General features: G+C 37.7%; 1 protein-coding gene across 6 annotated transcripts in view; it reads left to right on the top strand.

Annotated features, from left to right (window-relative positions):
- The window catches only part of shisa6 (shisa family member 6), a 102,080-nt gene that overhangs the window by 11,977 nt on the left and 75,673 nt on the right, over window positions 1-14,430 (top strand). For 4 of the 6 annotated variants that reach the window (XM_055175934.2, XM_055175933.2, XM_055175932.2 and 1 more), the window contains exon 4: window positions 4,655-4,753. The exons of the other annotated variants lie outside the window; for them this stretch is intronic. In XM_055175934.2, coding sequence (XP_055031909.1) covers window positions 4,655-4,753 — 99 coding nt within the window. The remainder of the gene's footprint in view (window positions 1-4,654; window positions 4,754-14,430) is intronic. 6 annotated transcript variants of the gene reach the window in all.

Below are 14,430 nucleotides of genomic sequence, written 5' to 3'. Positions count from 1 at the left end.
ACTGGGAAAGAGGGCAGATCATGAAAATATATCTTTTCCATGTTTAAGTGCTGGTCCTCAGTGCTTGTATCAACCAAGAAAATGCGAAAAAGATCATCCCAGTTTTGATAAACCATTTTCTGCAACCATGTGAAAAATTAGGTAATTGAAATTTGTCTCCCCTTGTGATGTCAGAATGGGGTAATACCGCCCTTTAATCTGCACTATCCAACAACAGCACTGCCATTTTGTGCAGTGATCAGCTCATTTGCATTTAAAAGGACACACCCCAAAACAACACATTTTTGCTCACACCTACAAAGTGGCAATTTTAACATGCTATAATAAATTATCTGTATGATATTTTGAGCTAAAACTTTACATATGTACTCTAGGGGCACCAGAGATTAATCTTAAAAAAGTCTTGTGAAATGTCCCATTTAAAGCAACTTACAGATTCAAGTTAAAGGAAAACACCACCGTTTTTCAATATTTTACAATGTTCTTACCTCAACTTAGACAAATTAATACATACCTATCTTTTAATAATGCGTGCACTTAATCTTTGTACAGCGCGTTGTGAATGTGTTAGCATTTAGCTTGGCCCCATTCATTCCTTAGGATCCAAACAGGGATGAATTTAGAAGCCACCAAACACTTCCATGTTTTCCTATTTAAAGACTGTTACATGAGTAGTTACACGAGTAAGTTATTCTGGCACAAATAAAACGCAGCGTTTTTTAAGCGGATAAAAAATAAGAACTATTGTATTGCGGAAGAGCACTTACACGCAGTAACATCATCACTCCTGACTCCTCCCCCTGTCACTCAAACTTGTGTCAATATTACTGTTCCAGAGGTCAAATGAGTTCAAAAACTCATGTAACATGTTTTTAAAGCTACACTGTGTAGGATCTACTCCCATCTAGCGGTGAAATTCTATATGACACCCAACTGAATATTACTTTCTAGCCCCCCACCCATTTGGAGCGCGTTTTAACTCGTACGGTGGCCGTGTCATGCCAAGGTTAACATGGCTTCCAGTACAAAGCAAAAGCAATGAAAAATAACTACAATTTACAGTGTCCTTTGCCTGTGATCCATCAAAGCACACAGATTTATGTTAAACATGGAAAAAGTATGATTTTCATGATATGTCCGCATTAAATCACATACAAAAAGCAAGCATAAATGTAGCTTAGACACTCCTTTTTCATCGACGCGAGGAAAAATATCCCAGGGGCTGTTTACACTTGGTATTAAGATGTATTTTCGTTGGTCGGATCACAAGTGGACAAGAGCGACGCATCACGTTTACACCTGGTGTTTAAATCCATCTCTTTTGTCCACTTTCGACCGCTTCTCTCCAGATTACTGAGGGGATGGTCTGTGGACGAGTCCCTCTCCTGTCATTTAATCATGAGTGGGAGTAATGAAGGGTTTAAATGGACGTGAACTAATATTATGTCAGAGTCCAATGCTTGTGTTTTAAGTAAACATGTTACACAATGTTTTGTCCGTGTATATGTAAGAGCTTTCTCTGATATTGGTGAAATAAGATCGCGCAACTTTCACACGCTTGTAAAATGAAACTAATGAAAGAGGCACAGATTAGCCGCTTTAGTTTTATCAATGAAGGTCTAAAAATAGCGTTGTACACCATCCGTGTTTTCGTGCTAGAGGTCAGAAAAGATGTTAAACATTGATCTTAGTACCTCAGATTATACAAATGGACGGAGAAACGGCATGTGGCTGTTCGAACACATTAAACCACATGCGTGTTTACACTAACAAGTGTTATGCATAACCATAACAGTTAGCCAAGGAACTATAAAACTTCAAGTTTACACCATATACTGTATAGATTTAAACGAATATGTTGAATTACCTGTGGAGAAGATAGAAAGCAGGCAACTTCGGCGTCCCTTAAGCCTCATGATCTTGGAAAACTAATGTTACTCCAATATTGAGTTTGGTCTTGTTGTTTTTCCTGTCACGTTGTCATTTTAAATCTTTTTTTCGCTTCCTTGGCGACTTGTTTTAATTTCCTCGAGAATAGTTCTTCAACAGGCTTTCAAATCAAAGCATTAGATTGCGAGTTCCTCACAGCATGCAGCTGTTTCTCAATCCGAAGGCTTTCAGCCTACGCAGGTCGCATATGCAGGCTGCATACATCATAAAGCCTGGTTTATTTAAGTTAACTGAGCATTACATTCGCATGTCATAAGCATATTACATAAATTTACAATTAACTAAGAATAATTGTCAGCTTTATAATTGCTAATATTCTGAAATAAGATGACGTATACCGCCTACACATGCAACCTCGGGAGGCTTCAGCTAGCGGAGAGCATTAGTGTAGTCTGAAAGCGCGAAATGCGTAGCTTGAATTTCAGGAATGTCCCTCGTCGGCGAATGTATTTCAAAGATGGAGGTACAACATGGATTCAGCCATTCAAGCGACTCGCCCGTATGTATTTTAAATAGCAGATTCTACACTTACGAGAATACTTTGATTAGTAGGTGAAAGTAATTACACATGAATGAGCACATACTTTTAAAAGAACACATGGGTTTTTGCTAAGAATTAACTCAAAAAAGTACACAGTGGAGCTTTAAATAGGGAAAACATGAAGGTGTTTGGTGGCTTCTAAATCCATCCCTGTTTGGATCCTAAGGAATGAATGGGGCTAAGCTAAATGCTAATACATTCACGACGTGCTGTGCAAAGATGAAGGGCACGCATTGAAAAAAGGCATGTATTAAAGAATCTAAGTAAGAACGTAGTAAAATACTGAAAAATGTGTCATTGAAGTGATCCTGCTAACACAATGCTCTACCACATGAGCTACTGGAAATAAAGGCAGCAGAGACATTGTAATGTGTTTACATAAATGTTTTTGTTATTGATAATTAGGGCGTTTAAAGATATGAAACTTGCAGGATTTGTTAATGATAGCCAGGCTGTTATATGTCAAAAGATCAAGGCAAATTTGATTCCTAACGTCATGACCACTTTAAGAGTGTACTTGTCCACCGTCAGACAAAAAATGGTCAAAATATGTACCCACGCTGTAACTGGGGCGGTACCCTTTCAAAAAGTACACCTTTGCACCTAAAGAGTTCATATTAGTGCCGGTACATACCGGTACCAAAGAGAGCTTATTGGTACGTATAACTATCTCACAGGTACATATTGATACAAATGTATACATATCTGTACCTTATGCAACATATGAAGAGTTTGGTTCCAAAACGCAATAAATCCATTTTGGCAAATTTCGGCAAAAACGTGTTTTCTATACCAAGAAAGTGACAAGATGAAAACCACTATTTTCTGTTACAAACTTTCACATAGCATCTTTAGGTTATAAAAACATAAAAAATTCAAATCCATAACTTGATTTTCAAAGATTTATTATAAAAACGAATTCTTTTTTCCACAAAATGCAATAAATCCATGACAGTTTTTTATTTCAAAATGCTATAAATCTATTAAATCAATGTATAAATGTGCATTCATCTTTACCATTTTATATTTATTTAGTTGACTAGTGGTATACAATGATTAAAAAATAAACATTAATGGCATTAACCAAAACACTTACTTTGTTATATTAAGAACACAATGTTTTAGCATGAGAAGCTTGATGCTGTCTGGAGAACAAGCAACCGAGTGCCTCTCGCGGAAATTATTAGCTGTTGATGGCTTACGTTTCTTTCCCGTCACAGAAAACCATCACAGGTTTGGCAATGCTATTAAAGTATTATTTTGTTTTGTTTGTTGATCACGAAGTACAAAGTAGATGAGGAAAACTAGGACTCCGTGTACTCAGCGCGCCGCCATGTTTGTTTACATTGCGTGAATGGTCCGCTGTAATATCAGAAATGGATTTATTGCATTCTGTAAAAAAGGAGCAGTGGCGTTTGTCGCATTTTGGGAAAAAAGGGAGAAAAGATGACAGAATATCACGGCGGGTATTGGATTTTGCGTAAAATTAATTATTTACTTTTAACTACTGACCTGATATAATACTGATTTTGGCAGTAACTCATTTTTTTCAAAAATGGCGTTTATTGCGTTTTGGAACCAAACTCTTCATATTATGGCTATTCACTACCCCATCTGGGATACATATTTTGAGCACTTTTTCTAACAGTGTATGACCGAAGGTAGATGTTGCCATTAGGGCCGCCAAAGGAAATCTCTGAAATGACATTTGTCATCCTTAAATGGTGTTGGTTAAATCAGTAAATGTGTAGAGTCATGACCAGATTATAATTATGCAAATTCACTGCTGATTCGTTGGCCTTTAAAGCCCAGGAACTTTTAAATTTGACGCCTACATTTGAGTTTACGGTATTGCAACTCCCAGATGGCGTTCAAGGTTATAGTCTGACGTGGCCATGTGCACCCTGGTATTTCACTGATAATTAGAACGTCAAAAATAAATATAACACTTCAGACACTAGCAGCATCTAATATTCACACAACAGTAAACAGTGTGTGTTGTGTTGACAAGGTGACTTTACTTATGAATTATGGAAAGTCATAACTCTTGAAAAGCGCTGGGAATTTGGCTTGTTATGCTGATGGCTTGGAAGCAGAGTGCTACAGGAAGCTGAGTGGTTTTCCACTGTAGTTCCTGTGTAACGATCTGGTGTCCATTTCCAGGAGGACATTACCCGAAGGACAGCAGTCGCGGTGGCGGCCATGACCTTCACAACTTCATATCTTCTGGCTTTGTGACGCTCGGCCGAAGCCACGCGAAAGGTAACGTGATTCTTTGTCTCTGCTTAGTGACACTCAAAACCCTTCGTCCATAAGGGATGATATTCAGAAAAGAAAAGCGACTATCAATCTAACCTTTCAAATCTCACTATACTGGCAAGCCCCTACGGTCAAGCAACACATCTAGCTTTAAAATAAACCATGCTCTCGTGTATCCTTTTGTTATACCCATCTTCCAACGCAAGGTTGAGTTAAAATTCGAAGCACTCTTCTACTGACATGAGTGTCTCTTCACTGTTAAGAGAGGCAGGTAGCAAAACACATATGCAAGATATTTTAACAGATCTGTTGGCATGTCAACATCTATAAGCAGTTTTTATAAGCAGAATGTGAAATGTTTGCACCTGCAGTGTGATTTTTAACACGTACATCAAATATTATGGCTGCTTTATCTAATAGACTGTTGTGGTAATGTTTCTCAGCCCACACGCAGGACTGCCCATAAAAAAGAAAAATCACAGATGAGATCTTTTAGTATCTCAATTGTTAATCATAGACAGCAGTGAGATTAAATGGGGAGCTAATGGAAATTTGTACATAAGTCTCTCGCGTCTCAGATATGTCCGAGAAGAAGACCCAGAAATTATAATGTATGTTTTTACTAAAGGAGATCTTAGACTCCATCAGATTTCCTGAGCTATGAAAGCACAATAACATTTTCTTCTGGGTGATCATTTATAAATCTTTGTCATGTCAATTCTCACTGGCGATGCTGCAGTTAATATTCATGTACTGACTTAGATCGATAACGGTGATTTTTCTACCTTGTGTGAAATATTGCTCATGAGATCCTCTGTTGGGTTTTAATTAAATTGTTTATGAAACAAGAGGTAAGGATAATGTGTACTGGCTGCCTTTGTGTATGTGACGTGTATGCGTACAAGATCATTTCAACATCATAATGTTGCTTTTCACCCATAGGAGATATTAGAGAACAAATAGAGACTTTACCTTACATTAAGTCTGATCTCTGTCTCCTGAGGAATTTGAGAAGAGACATCTAAAACAAAGTGGCAAGTCTTAATTAAACATTTCTGAAACTTAATTAAGTCTCTTGAGCTACAAAAAAGAAACTAGAAAAGTTTCCACTGGGTGGTTAAATAATAAACCGTCAAAAATAAAGATACTATTACATTGCTAAAACAACATTATTTTGTGTATTTGGTATAATACAATGTGTTTGTGATTCCATAAAACATATTATTAGCTCATCATTCTGAAAAGCGCAGTGTCCTCCGATTGGCCAGCTAATCTGTACGTTGTAATTGGCATGAAAACTTCTGACGTCAGCCGGAAATGTGACGCTACTTACCATGTTTGAAAGATTCGCTCACAATGCAATGCTGACATGAGTTAATAACGTCTTTACTACCTCATCAATACGAGCCGAATCTGATCCAGAAAATGCAGATGACCAAGCTTTACCAGCGCGACAAAAAATGCTACTCTGCACTGCACAAAACTCATGTTTGAATCGTGGTTTAGTCAGTAGTAAATTCTTTAAATATTAAAAAACATCGACTACTTACAGGGTGTGAGTCAGAAGCGGCATGAGTTATGATAATGACCGTCGTGTCCATGTCAACCGGCCGAGGAAGTAAACTGTTGCCTACAGTCCATGGGTTTGTTGTAGTCCAAGAAAAGAGATTTACATTGAAAACATAATGTACCTTTGCATATCGTTAACATACTAATACAGTGGTTCCCAAACTTTTTCAGCGTGTGGCCCTCCTTGTGTATGGTGCATTCCTTTGCGGACCCCCAAAGAAAAATTGGTGACAAAAAACTGTTCTAAAACTCAACGTTTTAATAAAAAAACATTAAATTATACAAAAAGTAGTGCTTTTGGTTAGTAGCCTTTTATTTTTTTAGGTTTAATTACACAGAATTCATGATAAATTAATGTATTTCATAAAATGTCATAAAACTGGCCCCCCTGGCACCATCTTGCGGCCCCCAGTTTGAAAACCACTGTACTAATAATACACACTAACCAAAGTATGTGTAAAATCATAAATCGAAAAATTTTGCTTTTTGCCCGCCATTGACAATTAAAAATTTCCCTGCAATGGCGCTTTCCGGAGTTTTTACGGTAATCTGTAATTCTGTAATTATCTGCTAGATGGCACTCTTACCCAATTTATAAAAAAACTGAAGCTTACAAATTTTAAACTACGTGTATGTTTTGATAATCATTCTGAATCTGATCTCTAACAAAATTATTTTACAAAAATGCAATTATTTCAGCATTTTGCTCAAAATTTGGTATTTCTGAAGAAACCTACCCATACTTTTATAAGAGGTTATCAAAATGAACAAATGAAGATAGGATGAAAGTTTTTCCCCGTGTTGTTTGCAGAGGGTCTGTTCTTTCATTTGATATATTTGTATGTTTATATATTTATAAAAGAAAAATTTCCTGGAAGACATTTTGTGAAACTTTTGTGAAAATCACAAAAAACGCTGGTGGGCAACTTTACAAAAATAAAAAGGCTGGTGGGGAATAAGGGTGTCAGGATCGAAATTAAGTCACAACCTCTAATTTCGAGTAAAAAAATGGAATCGCCGATGCTGCCACTAGAGAAAGAAATGTACCCGACCCGAAATGATCCGAATCACTTTATACCCGAACCCGACATGCATAAATAATTTTTTTTAAAAGACACACCCAACCCGAGACAAACCCGAGAAAATTTGACCCGAGTCCGACCCAAACTAGTGGCAATTTTTTTAACCCGGCTGGACCCGAATGTAAATGGCACTGACGTGTGTGCATTCTGCAGACTCACACGCAGCAGTCAGACAGAAAGACACTCCGGTGGCCTCACAACCAATTTGGCGAGCTGCTCCATTTGTTTTACTTTGTTATCTGATGACGACACCAAGGTAACCGCTAAAATGTACATTTAAAATTAACTGACGTGTCTGCCTCAACGAAAATTAACCTACCACCAGCAACACAATGTCGCAAGCGCTCTTGGCAAACAGATGAAAGGTTGGAAAAGGACATTGACACACACACGCGAGAGAGTTCGGGTCTTATCGGGTCCGTTCGGCAAAAACACATTCATTTTAAATTCATTTAAAAAAGCAACACTCGTCAAACATAATTATTATACATATTCTTTATTATCATGAAAATACCTGAAAAGGTTTGAAGAACAGCAATATAAATATATCCTGGAGCTGCGTGTCATCATAGCTGCGTATGTATTGTTCTTCGTCTACAGCGCATTTCGAGTTTCTGCACGAGAGCGCCCCCTGGCTTTTGGATGTAGTGGCATTTTGCCGTAATTCATTGAAAAGCATAGCAAGCATTATCTGCCGATCAATCGGAGCATCCCTACTTATTAGGGTATAGTCTCACAATCTCGTCTGACGGTGATAAAAGCACGTTTTTAAGGGTCAAAGTGCTGACAGGAATGTTTATCTGACAGGAAGTTTCGTTTTATCAGGTATGTGTGTGTACCATATTTTTCCACTGGCAGCACGACTAACATGGCAGGGCATCTCCAGGTACAAGGTCAAATATTATATTTTATAAAAGTCTAGTCTAAAAATGGCATAGCATTCTTTTTAGCCTGGCTGCGCCCTCCTACGCACTTCCGCCCAATTTCATTTTCCTTCAGTACTAAGTCTGGGATTTTGGTCTATTGTAGCGTTTCGAGAAATCACATTTTTGTAGGACCAATCAGCGAACAGAGGGAGTGGCTGAGAACGATGACGTTGATGTTGTGTGTCTTTGTGAGTCAACGACCGAAGCGGTGTTTTGTTAATGATTAGACCCAGCTTCGACAGTTGACTGAATCTATCATTGTCCTTAGTGTCAAATATACATTTAGAATTTACAATTGTTCCTTGAACTCGTAAATTTGCTGAACAAAACCCGCATCTCTCGTTGACAGACATCTTTTTCTTAACAATCCTCTGATCATTCGGACTTGTTGTTTCCGGCCGGTTTCGGCGCATGATAGAACCCGCCTACAAGAAAGTAAACGTTTCTCAATGGAGAGAGGACAGACTCTCTGTACAAATAAAATGTACGAGAGTCTGGTAGAACCAGGCTAATATTTTTTTTGTGATTTCAAAAAAAGTAAAAATTGAGAATTGAATCGAATCGTGACCTTAGATTCGAAAATGTAATCGAATTGAGGATTTGGAGAATCGTGACATCCCTAGTGGGGAATGAGTTAATCAAATCCTCTCGACGTGCATTAAAAGTTTCAAATCCACTTAATCCCGCCAACAGACCATTCAGAAATACTGGTTTGTTCCATTAGGAGTCCGATAGAAAATGTCAGACGCACTTGCATCTGAACTCTTCATAGCATCATTTGGTATATGTTTATACAAAGTTCAGTTTAATGGCTTTTAAACGAACATCTGCTTCACAATGAGGAATTTCTGTAATGCTGAGCCTGTAAAACAAAGGATTTCCTCTAAAACATCACAGGTCTGAAAGAACCAAACATCTACAGTAACAAATCCTCTGACCAATCTCCATTAGGGCCTGCATTCTTTCTGCCTCCCTGAATTTCATTTCCTCAATGCATTGACCTAAAATCCATTTATTTTTTGTGTCTGTCTGCCTCCAACCTGTGGAAAATGCTTGCTTTTTTGTTTTTGTGTCTTTAGTGCCCTTTTCTTGATGGCCTATTCAGCCATCTAGTCGTGAAAGGGTCAGCTATTTTTGTAAGCGGCTCATGAAATATGAGCAGAAGGAATATAGACACTGCTGCAGGATAAATGCTCTTCAGACTGACAAAACATATTTTCTTCTTGAGAGGGATGCTAAAATGTGTACATTTGAGATTTCAATATTTTATTATTTGTATTTTGTCTTACTATATCCCATTTACTTAGACCTTTATTACTTGGATTGTTCACTTTAAGAAAAGTAAAGAAAAGTTTTTTTCTGACAGATTTTTGATGTGTATTTCTGCTGAGTGTTTATACACTTTAAACCTAACAAACACGGACCCCCAAAATTCCCCATTATAATATTCTTCTCATCATTTGCTTTCACTGCAGTAATAGCTCAATGCAAACTGCTGCTGGCAGATTTCGATTTTTGAAAAAGGCAGTCTATAATGTACCTTATTTACAACAGAAAGGATGCATGTTTCCACCAATTGACAATGACATATTTTTTAAAAAATCATTCACCATACTAATACTCATTTCAGGGCACTTATTTAGTTAAGTGGATTGTGAGGAGGCAGTAAATGTATCACCATTAAAAGTGGCATGTTTAGGGAATTTGTGGCTAGATATCGAGTTTTTTAAACGCAGAGTTTAACAATGACAATATTGCTGACAGTGGTGGTTAATTCCAGAAAAAACCTTTGCCTCATTGGGCCAAGAACAAAAGCAGTTAATTGTAATGTATTTTATATACACAGTATACACTCACCTAAAGGATTATTAGGAACACCATACTAATACTGTGTTTGACCCCCTTTCACCTTCAAAACTGACTCAATTTTACGTGGCATTGATTCAACAAGGTGCTGAAAGCATTCTTTAGAAATGTTGGCCCATATTGATAGGATAGCATCTTGCAGTTAATGGAGATTTGTGGGATGCACATCCAGGGTACGAAGCTCCCATTCCAACGCATCCCAAAGATGCTCTATTGGATTGAGATCTGGTGACTGTGGGGGTCATTTTAGTACAGTGAACTCATTGTCATGTTCAAGAAACCAATTTGAAATGATTCGAGCTTTGTGACATGGTGCATTATCCTGCTGGAAGTAGCCATCAGAGGATGGGTACATGGTGGTCATAAAAGGATGGACATGGTCAGAAACAGTGCTCAGGTAGGCCGTGGCATTTAAACGATGCCCAATTGGCACTAAGGGGCCTAAAGTTACACCACCGCCGCCAGCTGCACAGTGGTAACAAGGCATGATGGATCCATGTTCTCATTCTGTTTACGCCAAATTCTGACTATTTGAAAGTCTCAACAGATATCGAGACTCATCAGACCAGGCAACATTTTTCCAGTCTTCAACTGTCCCATTTTGGTGAGCTTGTGCAAATTATAGCCTCCTTTTTCTATTTGTAGTGGAGATGAGTGGTACCCGGTGGGGTCTTCTGCTGTTGTAGCCCATCCACCTCAAGGTTGTGCGTATTGTGGCTTCACAAATGCTTTGCTGCATACCTTGGTTGTAACGAGTGGTTATTTTAGTCAAAGTTGCTCTTCTATCCGCTTGAATCAGTCGGCACATTCTCCTCTGACCTCTAGCATCAACAAGACATTTTCTCCCGCAGGACTGCCGCATACTGAATGTTTTTCCCTTTTCACACCATTCGTTGTAAACCCTAGAAATGGTTGTGCATGAAAATCCCAGTAACTGAGCAGATTGTGAAATATTCAGACCGGCCCGACTGGCACCAACAACCATGCCACGCTTAAAATTGATTAAATCACCTTTCTTTCCCATTCTGACATTCAGTTTGGAGTTCAGGAGATTGTCTTGACCAGGACCACACCCCTAAATGCATTGAAGCAACTGACATGTGATTGGTTGATTAGATAATTGCAATAATGAGAAATTGAACAGGTGTTCCTAATAATCCTTTAGGTGAGTGTATATTATAAATGTGTGACCCTGCCTAACTCATTTTTGATTTCAATCTTTGACAAGATTTTACTCATCAATATTAAAAATATCAATGTTTTATTTTTGCAGAATGTAAATCTTTACATTATGATAATTTTTTGTACAGTATATAACACTGTATCATGAAAATGACTAGCTGGGTTTTCACGGACCGGGTCACATTTCTCTTTATAATGAGGGAAATATGAGTATGACCATTGGCTATCCCTTGTTTCTTTTGCTATACAGTCAGACTAGAAGCAGCAGGGAAGTCCTCTCAATAGCCTTTCACACATGAAACCTGTTAAATTGCAGCAAAATTGCTTTTCTGGTGAATGCACCTCATCCACTATATAGACGCACAATGGCTTTTCGTGTTTGATCAGTATTGCTACCGTTCACACATCAGCTGCAAGACCATAAAAACTCTCTGATGTCATTTGCCGGAAATAACATTTAAAGCTTCACTTTTTCATTCCCCAAGGAGGAACGATTTTGTTATTAAAGAATCTCTTACTGTTCTCTTCCAATAATCTGTCGACCAATAGACTTTATCCGCTCAGATAGATTTTTTTCGTTTTATATCTGTCCAGTTTGCCAATATTTTCCCCAATAGATAACACTGGTTCGAAACCCTTTAAAAAGTTCCTAACATGTGCACCTGGTGTATAGTCTGCCATTTTTTTTACATGTATGTGACCATATGCACACGATCGAATGCAAAACCTTCCAAAGTATAGTTTATGTGACTTGTACGTGTACGCAGATGTTTGACGCATGCGCATTGCGCCAGAAATGCAATGCATCTCCGGCTACATACGACATTCTCCTGTAGGCGCATGTGTGACCAACGTGTATAATGTAGGCAGGGTTTCAAAAATTAGGGGGTGCGCCAGTGTATGCGTACACTCTTCTGATGACGAAAATTAAAGGTGGGGTGCATGATTTTTAAAAAAGGGAAAAGGGAGTTTGGAGCCAAGTACCAAAACACACTTGTAGCCAATCAGCAGTAAAGGGTGTGTCTACTGACAGACGTCGTTGCCTGGGTTGCGTAACATTGGCTTTCAGAGATTATGCACCCTGCCTTTAAGTCACACGCACTGTATACATACATGTAAAAAATGGACTATACTTCGGCTTTTACCATTTAGGCACAGACACTTTTGGTACCAATATGTACCCCAAAGGTACTTATGTAAACTATTGAGTGCAAAAGTGTATTTTTTGAAATGGTACTACCATGGATGTAGCCACCGTTTGAAAATTAGTGAGGACCTGGGGTGTTAAGAGTTCATTGCTACCCCAGGGGGAAATGTGCACTAAAATAAACTTTAAGTACACCTAGTAAATGGTATATTAACTACAAAATGAGTGCACAAAATAGTACAAGTTAATAAACTTAAGAACATCTGTGCTATTTTGAGACACAATTTATTTCAATACACTAGAAATCTATTTAAGTATTACTGGTATTGTATACTTTTTCAGGTGCGTTGAAGTAGGAATTTTAATTAGTATATTTGTAGTACATAACTTTTACAAAATATTTATTTTACTGTAGTTTTAGTACATTCATGTATTATTTATTTTTACCTGGGATCTTATGTACAGTGTATTCTGTCTTTTAATAAGCATAAGCAATATTAGGCTATAAACAGGAACTTTGTTTATAAATGTTTTCAGCATGAATTTGTTAAATGCTAATTTTTGTACCAGTGTAATTTTCTACTGATTTTTAGTGTTGAAAGCATTTCTTACATAATGATGATTATTGCGTGTGTCCTACAGAATGTAGTATTATGTCAGCAATAATCTGCCCCCACTGAATGATGTGCCATTTGAGGATTTTCCCCAATGGGATCTGGCAACACTGCAAATGCTGCAGCCGCGGCCGCCAGCATCTCACAGCTGCTTGAGTCAATCTCCATCATTTTATGCTAAACTATACAGTAAACTGTCCAAACTTAATTAAATAGTTTAAATTAATTAAATTAAATTGGCTGATGGCAATGTGAGTCGTTTGAAATTACTAAGTCATTTTAGAGAACGTAAAAAGTTATTTTTAATATGAAAAATTTACAGAGGTCTGGACCTCGTTGGCATCATAGCTGTCTACGGCCATGGGTACTGCACCAGTGACAGCTAGAGACCATTTTTTTACCTTTTTTTTTTTTTGACAGTGTAGCAGAATAGTATATCCTATAAGATTGATCATGGGTTTACAGGGTCTGGAAAGGCAAATCGTCTAGCTTTAGAAAAATTTGTGTGACACTAGACATGGTTTTCAGGGTTAATGTTAAGTAATTAAGTGTCTGTGCTGGAAAATATTTAAAGAGACTACTTAAATTGTTTCTTTTAATCATTAATTAACTCATTCCCTGCCAGCCTTTTTTTTAAAGTTGCGGGCCAGCATTTTAAGTGATTTTCACAAAAGTTTCACAAAATGCCTTTCAGGAAAATTTTCTTCTATAAATACATAAACATACAAATATATCAAATGAAAGGACAGAACCAAACAAACAAACAGACAAAAAGGGGGAAAAAACATTTCATCCTATCTTTATTTGTTATCTTTTTACAACCTCTTAAATATGGGTAGGTTTCTTAAAAAATACAAAATTTTGAGCAAAAACCTGAAATAATTGCATTTTTGTAAGGAAATTTTGTTAAAGATCAGATTCAAAACGATTATCAAAACATACACAGAGTTTGTTAAAGGGACAATAAGTAGGATTTTCCCCCATCTAGTGGTGAAATTGTATTTTGCTCTCTAGCACCTCGCTTTTCCAAATGCGTGTTGCAACTACGGTAGCCGTTATGTACTCACTGATCTCCTTGTCCGTTGCAACTGGTTAACGTGTTCTGAATAAAAACACGTTGTGGAAACGCGCTGGTAGGCTAGTAGGCTAGTAGGCTAGTGCTTTTTGTCCCTCTCTGCTATTTAAGCAATATCGCTCGAGTAGGAGTGTGATATAGCTCTATATCATCACGGCTGTGATTAGGCCAGAGGCACGAGGCCGCAGGCCAAGTGCCGGAGGCAATCACAGCCGTGAT

Source organism: Misgurnus anguillicaudatus, chromosome 4 (genome assembly GCF_027580225.2).
Source record: "Misgurnus anguillicaudatus chromosome 4, ASM2758022v2, whole genome shotgun sequence".
NCBI classification, from domain to species: Eukaryota; Metazoa; Chordata; class Actinopteri; order Cypriniformes; family Cobitidae; genus Misgurnus; species Misgurnus anguillicaudatus.
Note: the sequence above shows the minus strand (reverse complement) of the source record. Positions and strands in the feature narration are given on the sequence as shown.